Source organism: Vipera ursinii (genome assembly GCF_947247035.1).
Source record: "Vipera ursinii genome assembly, chromosome: Z".
NCBI classification, from domain to species: domain Eukaryota; kingdom Metazoa; phylum Chordata; class Lepidosauria; order Squamata; family Viperidae; genus Vipera; species Vipera ursinii.
In genome coordinates, this window is record NC_139517.1 from 33,983,432 (window position 1) to 33,997,475 (window position 14,044).

Below are 14,044 nucleotides of genomic sequence, written 5' to 3' on the forward strand. Positions count from 1 at the left end.
GTCTTTATAAAAGATGCTCCCCTTTTTCAAAAACTGTCAGAGTGTCAAAGAGTAGGCCTCAGTTAGAAGGATTCTTCACTCTAAATCCAATATAATGGTAAAGAAATATAGAAAGGAGAGTAGTAAATAACCTTGATGCTGACCATCAACGTGATAGCATTTGGGCAGCAAATATGACAAATAATGCATTAATGCTTTGTTTGCATTCCATGCTGTGGGAAACATTAGTGAGAGGTATCTAGAGTCAGTTAATGAGTTTGTGTCTGGAAGTGAGGTATTTTGCTCTGCACAATAAACATTCTCAGACTGTTAGAATCAAAACAGTAAGGCAACCCTACCAATTTCTGAAATGCCTTCTCATGTCTCAGTGACTTTTTCTGTGGCATGTTTAAAAGATTAAGATGGAGATTCTAGCCCTTCCCCTGTGCTTTACTTGATCTCTTCTTATCATCTTATTGGATTAAATTAGGAGCAAGTGTCTTGAGTTTTGTGTAAAGCACTCTTTATTTGCTTCCTTTCTCTAGCTGGCTCAGCATGATTCCCTCCTCCTTCTCTGGACATCCGTGGCTGAATATTTAAGCATTACACTGACCAAATGTTGGATGGCCAAATCCCCTTTTCCTAAAACCTAAATGGATCACTAATGCTGCAGAGTATACTAATCCCCTGAGAACTATAGCCAAAAGAAAAGCTAACATTACTACTGAATACATACTGAATACTTAAAGGACCAGAAGACACATTAAGCCAGAGGTCCCCAAACTTTTGGGCACCAGGGACTGGTTATGTGGAGAGAGATTTTTCTGCGGACTGGAGGGGGTGTGGTTTTGTGTGCTGCCTGCATCCCGTGGATGGGACTTTGCTTGTTTGTGTGGCCCAGTTGCTGACATGCCACGGCCTGGATCAGTCCATGGACCAGGGTTGGGGACCCATGCTGTCTGGCCCAGACTGAGGGGTTTTAATTATTTAATTAATGGGGTTTTAGTTAAGTTCAGGGATTAATTTAATCTTTGTTTTAATCTATTTTAATTGTATGTGATGTATTTTAACTTTTAATTTTCCCTGTAAAGTGCCCTGAGTCCTACGGGAATAGGGCGGTATATAAATTTAAATAAAATAAATAAATAAATGCATTAAGCCACAGTCCATATTGGATCAAGATTTTGCCTTTTCTGATTATTTTATTTAAAAAAGGTCTATGTAATGTCTACTGGTAGTTTAATGTAATCAGAACTCCACTGTTTTCCCCCTTCTCAGCAGATGCTCTTTGCTCTTTGGAAGGAGCAAAGAGTCATAGAATAATAGACTCACAGGGCTGGAAGGGACATTGGAGGACTTATAGTCCAACCCCCTTCCCAAGGCAGTAGTCCTTATACCATCCCAGACAAATGGCTGTCCAATCTTTTCTTAAAAACCTTCAGTGATGGAGCACTCACAACTCTGGGAGGCAAGCTGCTCCACTGATTAATTGTTCTTATTGTCAGGAACCTCCTCCTTATTTCCAGGTTGAATCTCCCTCTGATAAGCTTCCACTCATTGCTCTCTATAGAGATATAGTACTTCTTTACATAAAGTCAATTCCTTTTCCTCTTTTGTTGGGTCTGTTTCATTTGAAGAATTTATGTCCTTTTAGCAGTATGTTCCAATTATGGATTTCATCTAGCCAAGTTTCAGTAATAGCTACAATATTATGCTTGCACTCATGTACTAGGATCTCAAGTTCTCCCTGTTTATTCCCCAAACTTTGAGCGCTAGTATACAGGCATCTGAGCCCTTTACGACTGAACCTGTGTTTGCTTCCTGCATCTCCTATTGTATGCCTGAGTGTCCCTTGCTTCTCATCACCTCCTTCTTCTTTGTCTGATTTGTTGTCTTGGGATTCATGCGTTGGGTTTGGTCCTAAAAATTGGTCTCCTTCTCCCTCCAGTTTTAGTTTAAAGATCTATGGCTGAGATGAGCTAGCTGTTTTCCAAACACATTCTTCCCAATCTTTGGGAGATGCCAGAAGCCCTTCTTGTAAACCATGGTACAGAAATCAAAAGCCCTCTTGAGTGCAGCATTTCCAGAGCCAGCAGTTAATCTCTAAAGTCTTCATTCCCTCAGTGGGTGTTAACACCACCTGTGCTCCTAATCATTTGCCTTTTTACCTAGCTGCTCATAGTTCCTTGATAAATTTCTCAGGCTCTTGTGTATGAATGCAGATTTCCAAGAAATAGCCGGGAAAGACAATTGCCTCCAGTGTTGCAAGCAGCTAGAAGAGCATTGCATGAAGGGCCACATCAGGAATGCATCTGTGTAAATCAAAAGGATTCAAACACTATTTACTGCTCATAAAAGCATTGTCAAAAATAATCAAGGGGTAGAACTACAGTATCCGACCTAGGTGTAAAGAACAGATGGCAATAATATACAGAAGAACTGTAGGTCAGCAACAAAGAAGCCTGGCTTCTCCAGGAGGATGAAGAAAGGGAAGCTGAAAATAGAACCAGCCACGGAAGTTGTGTGGGCAATAAGCCAACCGCTGAACAACAAAGCCCCAGCTGTTGATGCCATCCCTGTGCAGAATTGCTGAAACCTGTGCTACTATAATCTTTACAGCTTTGTGCCAGAAAATTTGGGAAACAAATATAAAGCCAGAGGGCAGGAAATGACCAGTGTTCACTCCAATGCCAAAAAGGGCAATTCCAAGCATTCATCCAATTACTGTACAATTGCCCTCATTTCTCACACTAGCAAGTTTCTCCTTAAAACCATGTAACAACCTGTGCTGATCATCAAAAGGAAATTACCAGATGTTCAAGTTGGCTTCAGAAGTGGTCATGGCAGTTGTGACTATATTGCAGGCCTATACTTGATCATGAGAAATCTCAAGAATATCAAAAGAATATCTTCATCTGTTTTACTGACTTCAAGGAATCCTTCAGTCATGACAAGCTTTGGAAATGCCTAAAAGATTTGCAGGTGACAACATACCTGCTCAAGGTATTATTACCTCAGTGAAAATTAAACTGTTACTTTCATTTTTAAAAACTTTGTAACCCACCCCACTCCTTTCTTTATGTTTAACTGGTCTATAAGCCTGGAAGACCTAGCCCATCAATATTCATTGCAAGTTGTGTTCAGTACTCGTAATGAAACACACATAAGAAAATGTTTCATTGCTGATATGCCCGTTACTGGGCTGCAAACGTACAAGGGCTGCAAACGTACAGAACAGCTGAACGTGGCAGATGTGTCAGCAGTGAGATGCGTGGGGATGGACAATGTGGGGAGGTTAGAGGAAAAGGGAAAAAAACAGACCAAGCAGGGATGCAGAAAAAGATTGTGAAGAAGGCAATAATGGAGGAAGAAAAGTCATGCTGACTGGGACAGTGCTAGCTGGGCTGTATAGCTTGCTCAGAGAAAGAAAGAGAAGTGAAGGCTAAACAGAAATCCAAGAAAACTAGCCTCTTAATGTTGGAATGTTAGAGTAAGCTCTGCAGGAAATCTCGATTCCAAAAGAAAATATTCCAGTTTTAAATTGAACTTTTGCAGATAATTATAGCTTTCAGCTTTAAAGTGGAAATTACTTTTGCAAGGAATTTTAAATCATAAGAACGGGAGGACCTGTTCAGTGAAAATGGAAAAAAAAATCAATTTTTAAAACAATTGCTAGACAAATACATTGTAAAAATGACAAATTGCCACACCCCATTAATATTTCTTTTAGCAATGAAGGCAGAATTTATGAACATCAGCAAGGAGTTATACTTCTCTAAATATAATCTTTATAGATGTAAAATTAGGGTTAATTTGAAAAGAAATGTTCCTTATGTAAGACAGTGTTATGCAACTTCAGCAACTTTTAAGATGTGTGGACTTTGGTTCTCAGAATTCCCCAGCCAGCATAAGCGGACTTCATAACACTCGTGTTAAAGTTGATCTTAGATACTGTTCTACTTTTTTTTATGAATTCAGTTAATTCTCTCCTGTCTACTCTGAAGAGAGCACCTTCTTGATGGCTACTCTACATATTTGCACAGTACATTTATGCAGTTTAGGTTATTAACCTTAATGAGTGAATTCCTTAAAGCAGTTACCAATTTTTTTCAAACTCCCTTGGAAGCTTGAGAAGTGGCGGGATTCTTTAATGAACAGCCGACAGCTGTGTAGTGCTTCAAATTATACAGGATGCAAACTGAGAGGGTAGGAACAGTCATGATCTCTGTAAATATGGGCTTGGTTTAGTGAGTTGAAGGCAAGTGCAACAATCATTCTTCCTCCTTCCCAAAAGCACCACAAAACCCATGGAGGAATAATGAAATCCACATAGTTGGAGGAATGGATTCTGAAAGTGCCATAATTCTTACAAATGGCAAAACTGACCTGCCTGGTCAGAGGAAAAAACCCCTACAAGTTTTCTAAAAGACTGGAAACCTTATGCTGTATGGATTTCTTGTTGAAAGAAGAAAGAAATGTCATGGTGATTTATGGGCTTGAAGATTTAGGAAGATGTAGATTGTGAGAGGCTGAAAGGATTTGTGTAATATCTAAGAGGGAGGAGGGATTATAAATTTGTAACTATCTGTTGAAAAGAAGATTGCAAGCCATAACATTTCTTTATATTTTTTATTCTCTTTTTTGTTTCTTGCATCTTTTTCTTTATATATTTTCTTTTTTCTTTTGATTTGTGTTTTAGTCTATAAAAAATCTGAATATCTATCTATCTATCTATCTATCTGAATATATATATATATATATATATATATATATATATATATATATATATATATATATATATATATGGATCCTTGGTTTTTCGGGTTTTTCCCCGCGTAGAATTAAAGGTGTAGGCGCAACGTTTCGACGGAATCCCATCCGTCATCATCAGGCTTCTGCTTCCTTCTTCTGGGACGAAGAACGTTCTTCCCAGAAGAACAAAGCTGAAGCCACCAGCCTGAGGATGACGGATGAGATTTCATCGAAACGTCGCCCTGATACCTCCAATTCTACGTGCGAAAAAACCCGAATGACCAAATATATATATATATATATATATATATATATATATATATATATATATATATATATATATATATTCCTCACGTTAGTTGTTATTTAGTGACCATTCAAAGTTATGATGGACCCTCCTAAAAGCTACTTATAGCCCAGTGTTACAGTGTCCACCCCCCTTAGTCATAGGAATGCATTATGAGTGCTCAGCAACCACCCCACATTTATGGAAGTTTGCAGCATCCCACAGTCACATGATGACCTGTTTTATGATCATCACTACTTATGACTGTAATTGCCAGGTTCATTTACTATAACATGTCAAGGACTACCTGTAAACAACAACAACAAAACACTATATAAGCTCAGCAGTTAAGTACTGGGCCTGTGCTCATGTGGAGTTCAAAATCCTTTTTCTGAATTATTTTTAAAGTATACATAGCTCTATTACATCACAATTCTAAATAAGAACATTAGATGGGATGGGGAACATCTGTCCTCCAGATACTGCTAAAATGAAACTGGCCATCCCTCAACATTATGGCCATTGTCTGAGGCACCTGGAATATGTAGTTCAGTAACATCTGGAAAACACACCTTTTCCATCACCAATATAGTGATGTTTATATAGGGATGTCTGGAAAGATGGTTCCAGAGGATTGGCCCAATAATAGGGAAGACCCTCCAGTTCACAGTCTGACATGATAATATAGCTGGGAGCAGAGCTCCAAAGCTCTCCTTACCTGGGTGCTGTTGAGGTCACACTGATGTGTGTTTGCAAACCATCCTTCGTTAGTGGCACACTGGTTTATATCAACATTTTGAATTTTAACATCCAGCCTCATGACCCCTCTGGAACAGATAAGGTTATGATTTTAGCATGTTTTGGGAGAGAAGGAATTCAACAATTCTAGTACTTGATTATATGGAACCATATAATCACTGCAGATGACATTGCCATTGGCTGGAATGCATTAAGAATTGCTCTGATGAACAATCCATGTGCATGAGCAAAATAATATCCTATCTGAGGAGGTAGCAAGCATGGAACTGATCCTAACTATATACAGCACATCTTTAATACTGCTGCTGCTTTAAATTAGAAAAGTGAAGATAATACACAGAATTTGGGATGGAGCTTCACTAGCCCTTAGATTTTGTAACCTAGGATTTGCATCAATTATTCCCATGATCACCAAATACGGTAAGTATGTTCAACTCTTTAGAGGAAAACCCCCAGTATGAAACAGAAAAATTTGACAACTTTATATTAGCACTTTGGTTTCCTTTCTTGCCTTCTCCCTGCCTTCAGATTCTTTCTTTGCATTATATCAGAGCACAGCAGCTTCGCTAATGCACATGGATAAGACCTTCAGCAAGGCAGAGAGTAAAAGCATAAAAATACAGGACACTTTTAGTTAAAGAGTGACTAGCTACAGAAAGTAGAATGGCAGTACAGTATAATAGGTGCATTCTTTCACACTGGTCTATTGCATCATGTAAAGATGTTTAAAGGGTCCATATGTTGTGATGCTATATTGTGTTTTTCTAATAGATTAACCCTGTAATTTATATATCCTGCCTGATGATTTCATAAGCTGTTGCGAACCTAGAGAATTGTTTTATATTCAATCAAATTGGTTCTATTATTTGTATGAACATGTGTGATCTCAAAAAGCAATAATTCATCATAGACCAATTTGTATATTAAATAAATGATCTATGACAACAAGTCTATGATTGGGATCACATTTCATACCAAAATGATTTAACTATGGATGAGAGATTTCATCAGTAGTTTAATGATACTTAGTTATAATCTCTAACATGTGCTGTCTGAGTGATGCTGTGGAGTCCTGCCTTGGTGTGTGTGGAGGCTGTGCAGGTCTGGAAGGAGAACAACAGGCTTCAGTTCAATCCTATAAAGACCAAGTGGTTTGGGGTTTTAAGACCTCCTGATTTTGTGGACTTTCCATCTGTTGTTTTAGATGGGATTGCACGGCTCCTGGCAGATCATATGCACAATTTGGAGTTCTTCTGGATTCACAACTACTAATGGAAGAGCAGGTGGCCGTGTATCAATTGTGCCTTTCCTGGACTGAAAGGCACTGCTCAAAGTCACTCATTCCGTAGTCACCTCTTGTTTGAATTACTGCCATATGCTGTACATGGGGCTGCCCTTGAAGAATATTTGGAAGTTTTAGCTGGGGTAAAATGTAGTGGTGTGGACACTTACAGGCATCTTTATTCAGCACATGGAATACCTCTGTTCCATGAACTGCACTGTTTACTAGAAAGCTTTCAGGTAGAACTCAGCTTGCCGGTATTTACTTTAAAGCCCTTCATGATCTGGAACTGGGTTACTTCTGAAAACTGTTTCTTAGCTCTGGAACCTGCAGTGGATGTTTGTTAGGCTACTTTTATTTAATTTGTAGTTTTATTTTATTGTTTACATTGTTTTTAACTGTTAACCTCCTAAAGTCATCAAGAAAGATAGATGGCCATAATTTAATAAATAAGTAAGATAAAACTCAGCAAACCACATTTCTCTGTATAGTACCCTGGCTGTATTTATAAAATAAGCTTTCTTGTGCTACCATAATTATAGTCCATTCAACCTGGGAGGGGAGGATCACATGTTGCAATGAATTTTAATCTAAGTATATATTTTAATTTAATTTAATTTATTAATATTTCTATACTGCCCTTCTCCCGAAGGACTCAGGGCGGTATACAGGGCAAGAATAAAACAAGAGTTACAAAAATTAAAAGATAATTAAATACATGCCCATAAAAACAGTTAATACATTAATAAAAAAACCCAATAAAATTATACTAAAAAACCCCACCAATCCCCCCTCAGGCCAGGCCGGCTTGTTCGAACAGGTATGTTTTCAGATCGCGGCGAAAGGAGCGAAGATCGGGCGCCGTCCGGAGCTCAACCGGTAACTGGTTCCATAGATCCGGGGCGCCCACAGAGAAAGATCTCCCCCTGGGGGCCACCAATCTACATTCTCTGACCGGTGGCACCCTGAGGAGACCCTCTCTGTGGGAACGCACAGGGTGGAGGGAAGTTGACGCCGGCAGCAGGTGTTCCCTAAGGTACTCCGGACCCCTGCCATATAGAGGCTCAATTTATTCAAATTCAAATGAAGCTAACATGCAGTAACAGAAGGTCCATGGATTATGATCACTGATTCAGTAACTATTTAAATTTACAACAGTTCTGGCCATTGCAGCATCCTCATGGTCATGAGATTGTGTTCGAGGTGCTTAGCATGCAGTTCACAAGTGCTATGTCACAGCAAGCCACAGTCAAATGATTGCAATTGTCAACCTCCCCTGCTGGCTTCCAACAAGCAAAGTCAATGGGGAACCTGGCAGGAATTCAAAAGTCAGAGTCACATATAGGTCCTTACTAAGCAGTGCAGTCATGTGATATCATCCTTTATGACTGGTTCACTTAGTGACAACAATTTCGGATTGAATTATTGTAATAAATCAAGACCTACCTGTGTTTAATTTGTAATTCAATATGAAATACAAATTCTCCCTTTGAATCATAAAGTGAGCAAACAGATTTTAGCCTACAGCATTTTGTATAGATCAGTCCATGACATTAGTCTCTGCTGTATTATGTAAACTTATACAATTGCACTAGAGTAACTCTATAAATTGTAGTTATTACCAATAGATAAATGTATAAAAATGCAGCCAATATGTTTTTCTGAAGACAATTCATAATGACTGCATTATTAGTAGCATTATTGTTGCTTGGTTACAACATGTCTTTCCAAATACAAATTTATCAAAACTGTTTAGGATTGTGTCAATAATCCTAAACTAAAAATACATTTTTTAAAATAAAGTAACAATTTTAAAAAAGCAGGGACTCTTCTCATAGGAGAGTTGATAGAAATAAAATTCAGAACACCTTTTCCTGAAAAGATGTTTGCCTTCCTTACTCTCTCTCCCCATTTTGTTACTACAAGGTCAATCCTGAATAAAGGATCTAAAATATCATTTCACAAATACCGGTCTCCCCACCATCTGCTTCACGTGGCTCATAAATCCATGGGATAAGTGGGAAAAGAAATTGTTTTTAGCATTTGCCTATTTTTGGCATGGTATGGTCAGGGCTGGTATCATTTGTAGAGATCTTTTCAACCCTGCCTAATTTGTAAATTACACACATTAACCACCAGAATGCAGCAGGACTAGTATATTAACTTATGTTTGTTTTAAATCTAGGATTAACCTGCTGATCATCCCAAAGATGATCAAATTAATCATTCCACTTGCACCTTACTGCCTGTCGTTGCCCAGTTGTGCACTTCCTAATTTGTTTATTGAACAAACAATACAGTCTGTAAAGCTTCAAGTGAGCAGGGTGGCAGAGAGTTAATACACTTTCTCCTGACCCTGTTTCTCAAAACAAGGACTGATTACATACATTTCATTGAAAATAATAGCTCAGCTTCCCTGTTTTTCTGGAAGAATAATGTCTGCTTAACCATCTATTATCCTTGAATGTAGCACACCATAGTATGATTAGATTAACTGGTCTAAAGCAGCCACAGCTCCAGATCGTGATTATGGGACTCACGGATCTGAGAAACATGGTAAGCCAATCTACAACATGACTTAATGTGTCACAATGTCACACTGAAGTAGTCAGTGTTTCAGTGATAGATAGATAGATAGATAGATAGATAGATAGATAGATAGATAGATAGATAGATAGATAGAATTATATACATACACATACATAAAACAAAAATTAAGGAAATTCTATTGTACTTTTAATAAGCTTATCTCAGTTTTGAATTATTTGATAAGAAGGAGCATATACAATTTTGTTATATCTTGGGGGTTGCAAAAATTCACATGAATAGCAGCAAAGAGGGCAGCCAAATGTTACAGGTGTTGCTGTCAAGTGATCATCTGGATTTTGAAGCCCAAATCTTGTAGCCCTCTTCATACCAAGTTAGAATAAAAACGTAAAGGTAAAGGTTCCCCCTCAGATGTGTGCTAGTCGTTTCAAACTCTAGGGGTCGGTGCTCTTCTCCATTTCAAAGCCGAAGAGCCAGCGCTTGTCCGAGGACGTCTCCGTGGTCATGTGGCCGGCATGACTAGATGCCAAAGGCGCACAGAATGCCGTTACCTTCCCACCGTAGTGGTCCCTATTTTTCTACTTGCATTTTTACATGCTTTCGAACTGCTAGGTTGGCAGAAGCTGGGATGAGTAACAGGCGCTCACTCTGTTATGTGGCACTTGGGATTTGACCCGCCAAACTGCCGACCTTCTGATCAACAAGCTCAGCATCCTAACACACTGAGCCACTGTGTCCCTGTTAGAATATCTACCTCAATATTAATTATGTTTATAATGACATATTGAATCTCCAACTAGCTAACCCGATTTTATTGTATTGTTTTAATCCAGCCATTATACTTAGCGTATAATTCAGAATGTCTTCTGAATCTATAAAATAAAGTTAAGTGAATAAACCAAAGTTCAGCTCACCATGGCAATGTGTCTTGTACTGACACAATCATTGTTAAACAAGTGTCAGCTTTTGCAGTGTCTCAGACTGATTTACCATATCCTGGGCTACAAGACATCTGAACTTGGAATATTTTTCATCCAATCATGTTTTCTCCCTCAGAACAACTCTAGGCCTCTTGGGTGGAATCAACACTTGTATTTCCCACAGTACCCTGAAAGGCAGCTACTTTGGAACATTATGAGAAATTAATAAATAAATCTAATTCAAACCATTCACAATTATTTAAAGTGTCTAGTTCAAAACTACCTTTTAGTAGATATTTACAGAAGACATTAACAGTTATCTTTGCTAAACCAGTGACAGCTGTTTGAATATGTTAGTTGTTAGTGCAAAACTGGTGCCACAATTAAACTATAGCTAACCCTACAGATTGTGACTGTAGACTTGAGCGGATCAGTTGCAAAGTAGGGACATTCATCCTGTTCTACCGGCTGTGAGATTGTATAAAATAGGCTATGGTAGTATCCTATAATGAAAACTACTGTAATCCTTCAAAATAAGATCTGCTTAGACTTCTAAATAGCCTTTCTGGACTGTTTTCAGTAGATCAGCAGAATCTGAAGAAATTTAGTTCTTATTTATGTGAAAGATGTAACACATCTTTTTTTTAACCCAAAGCAGCCTTGGAATATCCCCTTTAATTCGGAATTGAGGGGAAATGTACAATTTCTTAATGTGTACAAAAATCCTTCTTAGAAGGAAGCTCATTCTGTGGAGTATAACAGGATGTGTTTCCTCAGCACATCATCTTCACCATCCTTGACAGGCACTTATAATTTATTTTTGGTATATAACAATTCAGAATCTAGCATTCCACACTAAACTGGTGGTTTCTAAGATATTTACCATTGAGATTGTGGACTCAGGACATTTTAAGTCTTCTCCCTGTCCTCCTCCATATCTAATTAAAAAGAATTAGTTATGTTTTTGGTGAACCAACCAATCTATGATAGACACCACTTAAGTCTATTGTGTGAACTTACCTTAATTTGAATCCAGTCAAGTATGGTAGTTGTTGGTAAAGTATGATTAAGTTATTTCTGTGCAAATGGATTTATCAACCTTAATAGACTGAAGCAGTTTTTGAACACACAGATCAGGTTAGTAAAGAATAATGTGGTAATAACAAAGTAGACTTGTGAAAAAGGATGTTCCTTAGTTCTCCTAAAAATCTCTTTTATATATAGAATATAAGTAAACAGAAACTTCTGTAGAATAGTACCTTGTGTTGGGAGGAAAATATATAAGTAGCTTCTGAAATCCTTTCTGATAAATGCTACAGCCCATTCCATCTCTTGTCATTCAGGGTCTTCTTCCAGATGGGACTTTTGTTTCTTCAGCTAAGCTCTTGGGTCTTAGTTAAGACCCTATCTTGTAAAGTACTTAACAGCATACTTATTTAATATCAAATTTTAATATCTGTAGAATTTAAAATATTCTTTAACATAAGGAATAAATGCTAAAATTGAATACAAGATATTTTCTCTCCCTTCCAGGCCAATCTCGTAACCTGGGTGTGAAGGATAGATTGAGATTCCAGACACTGAGATACCATTTTTTAGGAATTTATCCTGGAATATGGAAAATCTTGTAGGATACATAAAAAGCTGCCTCTGAATATACACTGAATGCTTTCTCATTATGTTTAAGTACAACCCATTACTGCAACTGGCCTTTAAGACATCACAGCTCAGCTTCCCCACTAGACAAGTTGAACATATCTTTCTATTTTAGAGATTAACCTAAACTATTGCAGCAGAAGGGCAAGCAATGATTATCAAACCATGAAAACAAAGTACTTTACATATGCTTATATAAATACATATTATTGTTATTACTATTCTTACTTTTAATAGCAGGTTCTGAGATAAAATTTATTTTTTTAACTCTGCAATATTTTTGTAAGCAGCTGTTTGCAAATCCTGATGAGCTTCTCAGTAGAATACGTATTTTAGCAATAAATAGATAGTGATAAATATATTTAGTGTCTATGCATGATGGTAACAGTAAATTTCAGCCCCACCAAGAAGGGTATTGGATAAATTTTCTCTCCACATTCTCCATCTGACTTATTCCCTGCCCAGTTCCCTAACAACTGTTTATACAGTATTTGTCTAATGTGAGAAGATCCAGTGTTGGATCTCCTGTATCCTATGTGATTTGGATCAAAATCTCATCCCTTATCACTATTGTCTTTCACTCACTTGAATTCTGGATTGAGGTCAGGCTTGAGGCCGTAGAAAGAAGAGGAGAGTGTAACCATCCAGGTGGGCAAGAATTTTCCATCTTCACATTCCAGGAAAGGTGATGACCATTTGATATAGCCCTGATCCATCACATAACTATCTCCTTGGCTCCATTTGGGCGTTTCTAGCGTCTTCAGGTCATTGTTAAGAATTCTCTTATAAAGTGGTGGAGTCCTTTGGGACCGGAAGAAATTATACCACTCATTTTCCCAAGTCAAATTCCTTAGGTTCTCTGAAAAGGCAGAAAGATCTTGAAGTAAGATCTCATTATTCCTCTTCGTGGCTTGAAGTATCATCTGGGGCTTGGAAGACAAAGGATGAGCATCAAAAGTCAATATGGCTCGGTAAACCTGAGAATCCCCTTCTATAACACTTCTCACCAAGGCATGGTACCATTCTACATCCTCTTTCACACTGGATTCCCGAATGTCATTAGTCTGAAAGACCATATTGAGGAAATTGGTGGCATGGGTCAAGGTGTCAGTAGCACTGCGTAGATAGGAATATAAGGCTGGCAGAGGGCGAGAGTCCTTCCCTAAAGCCCTCATTTCAAATCTCTGGGTACAGTTGACTTGTGAGAGACTCAGGGCATCTCCAGAGTACAGGAAGGCCATTGCTGCCTCTGATCCCTCAGGTTCAGCCTTTTCCGAATTAAGGGTAGGCACCCAAGTGAAAGCTGAAACCAAAAAAGATGAAGATGAAGGCATCCACTCCTTCATTTTGGGTGTCCTGGTTTTGGGTGGAGCCGACTGCTGTTGTTGTTGGAAGATTTCGGCTGCTTGTAGGAGTTTGAGATGGAAGCACCAAATAAGAAGTCCCAGAAGAAAAGAAGCCGTCATGGTTTAGCAAAGGTGTAGAAAATAACTGTGTCATCCAACAGAAATCATTTCAACCATGGAAAAGTCCTCTTGAGAACTCCTGATGTATCTGCTGGAAATGTCAAGATGGTCGGAAAATAGAGGAATAAAGGCATGAGAATCAAAGAAGCAGCAAGTCAATCTGTTAAATGAATGTCCCCAAGGAACAGTTGCTGAATAGTATCCTGCTTCCTTTTATAATTTACAGGAGTTTCTCATTGTCTCCCACCGTCTATTTTTTGCTGTCCCTTATATCTTCACCAAGTCACTAACTGGTGATGGAGCAGACGTCACCACAATATGAGCAGCTGCTGGCACTTCCCCCCTCCTTTCCCTCTCTACTATTATATGCATGGGATTTTAAATCTCTGCAGATCCA

The 14,044-nt window shown here is 38.3% G+C and overlaps 1 protein-coding gene across 1 annotated transcript in view; it reads right to left on the bottom strand.

Annotated features, from left to right (window-relative positions):
• The window catches only part of GPR179 (G protein-coupled receptor 179), a gene marked incomplete at its 3' end in the record, with an annotated part of 50,165 nt that extends 36,623 nt beyond the window's left edge, over window positions 1–13,542 (bottom strand). Inside the window, exons 1-2 of the mRNA XM_083378970.1 lie at window positions 12,767–13,542; window positions 5,736–5,844 (exon numbers count right to left, since the gene is read on the bottom strand). Coding sequence (XP_083235096.1) covers window positions 5,736–5,844; window positions 12,767–13,527 — 870 coding nt within the window. The 5' untranslated portion in view covers window positions 13,528–13,542. The remainder of the gene's footprint in view (window positions 1–5,735; window positions 5,845–12,766) is intronic.
• Window positions 13,543–14,044: the final 502 nt, after the last annotated feature.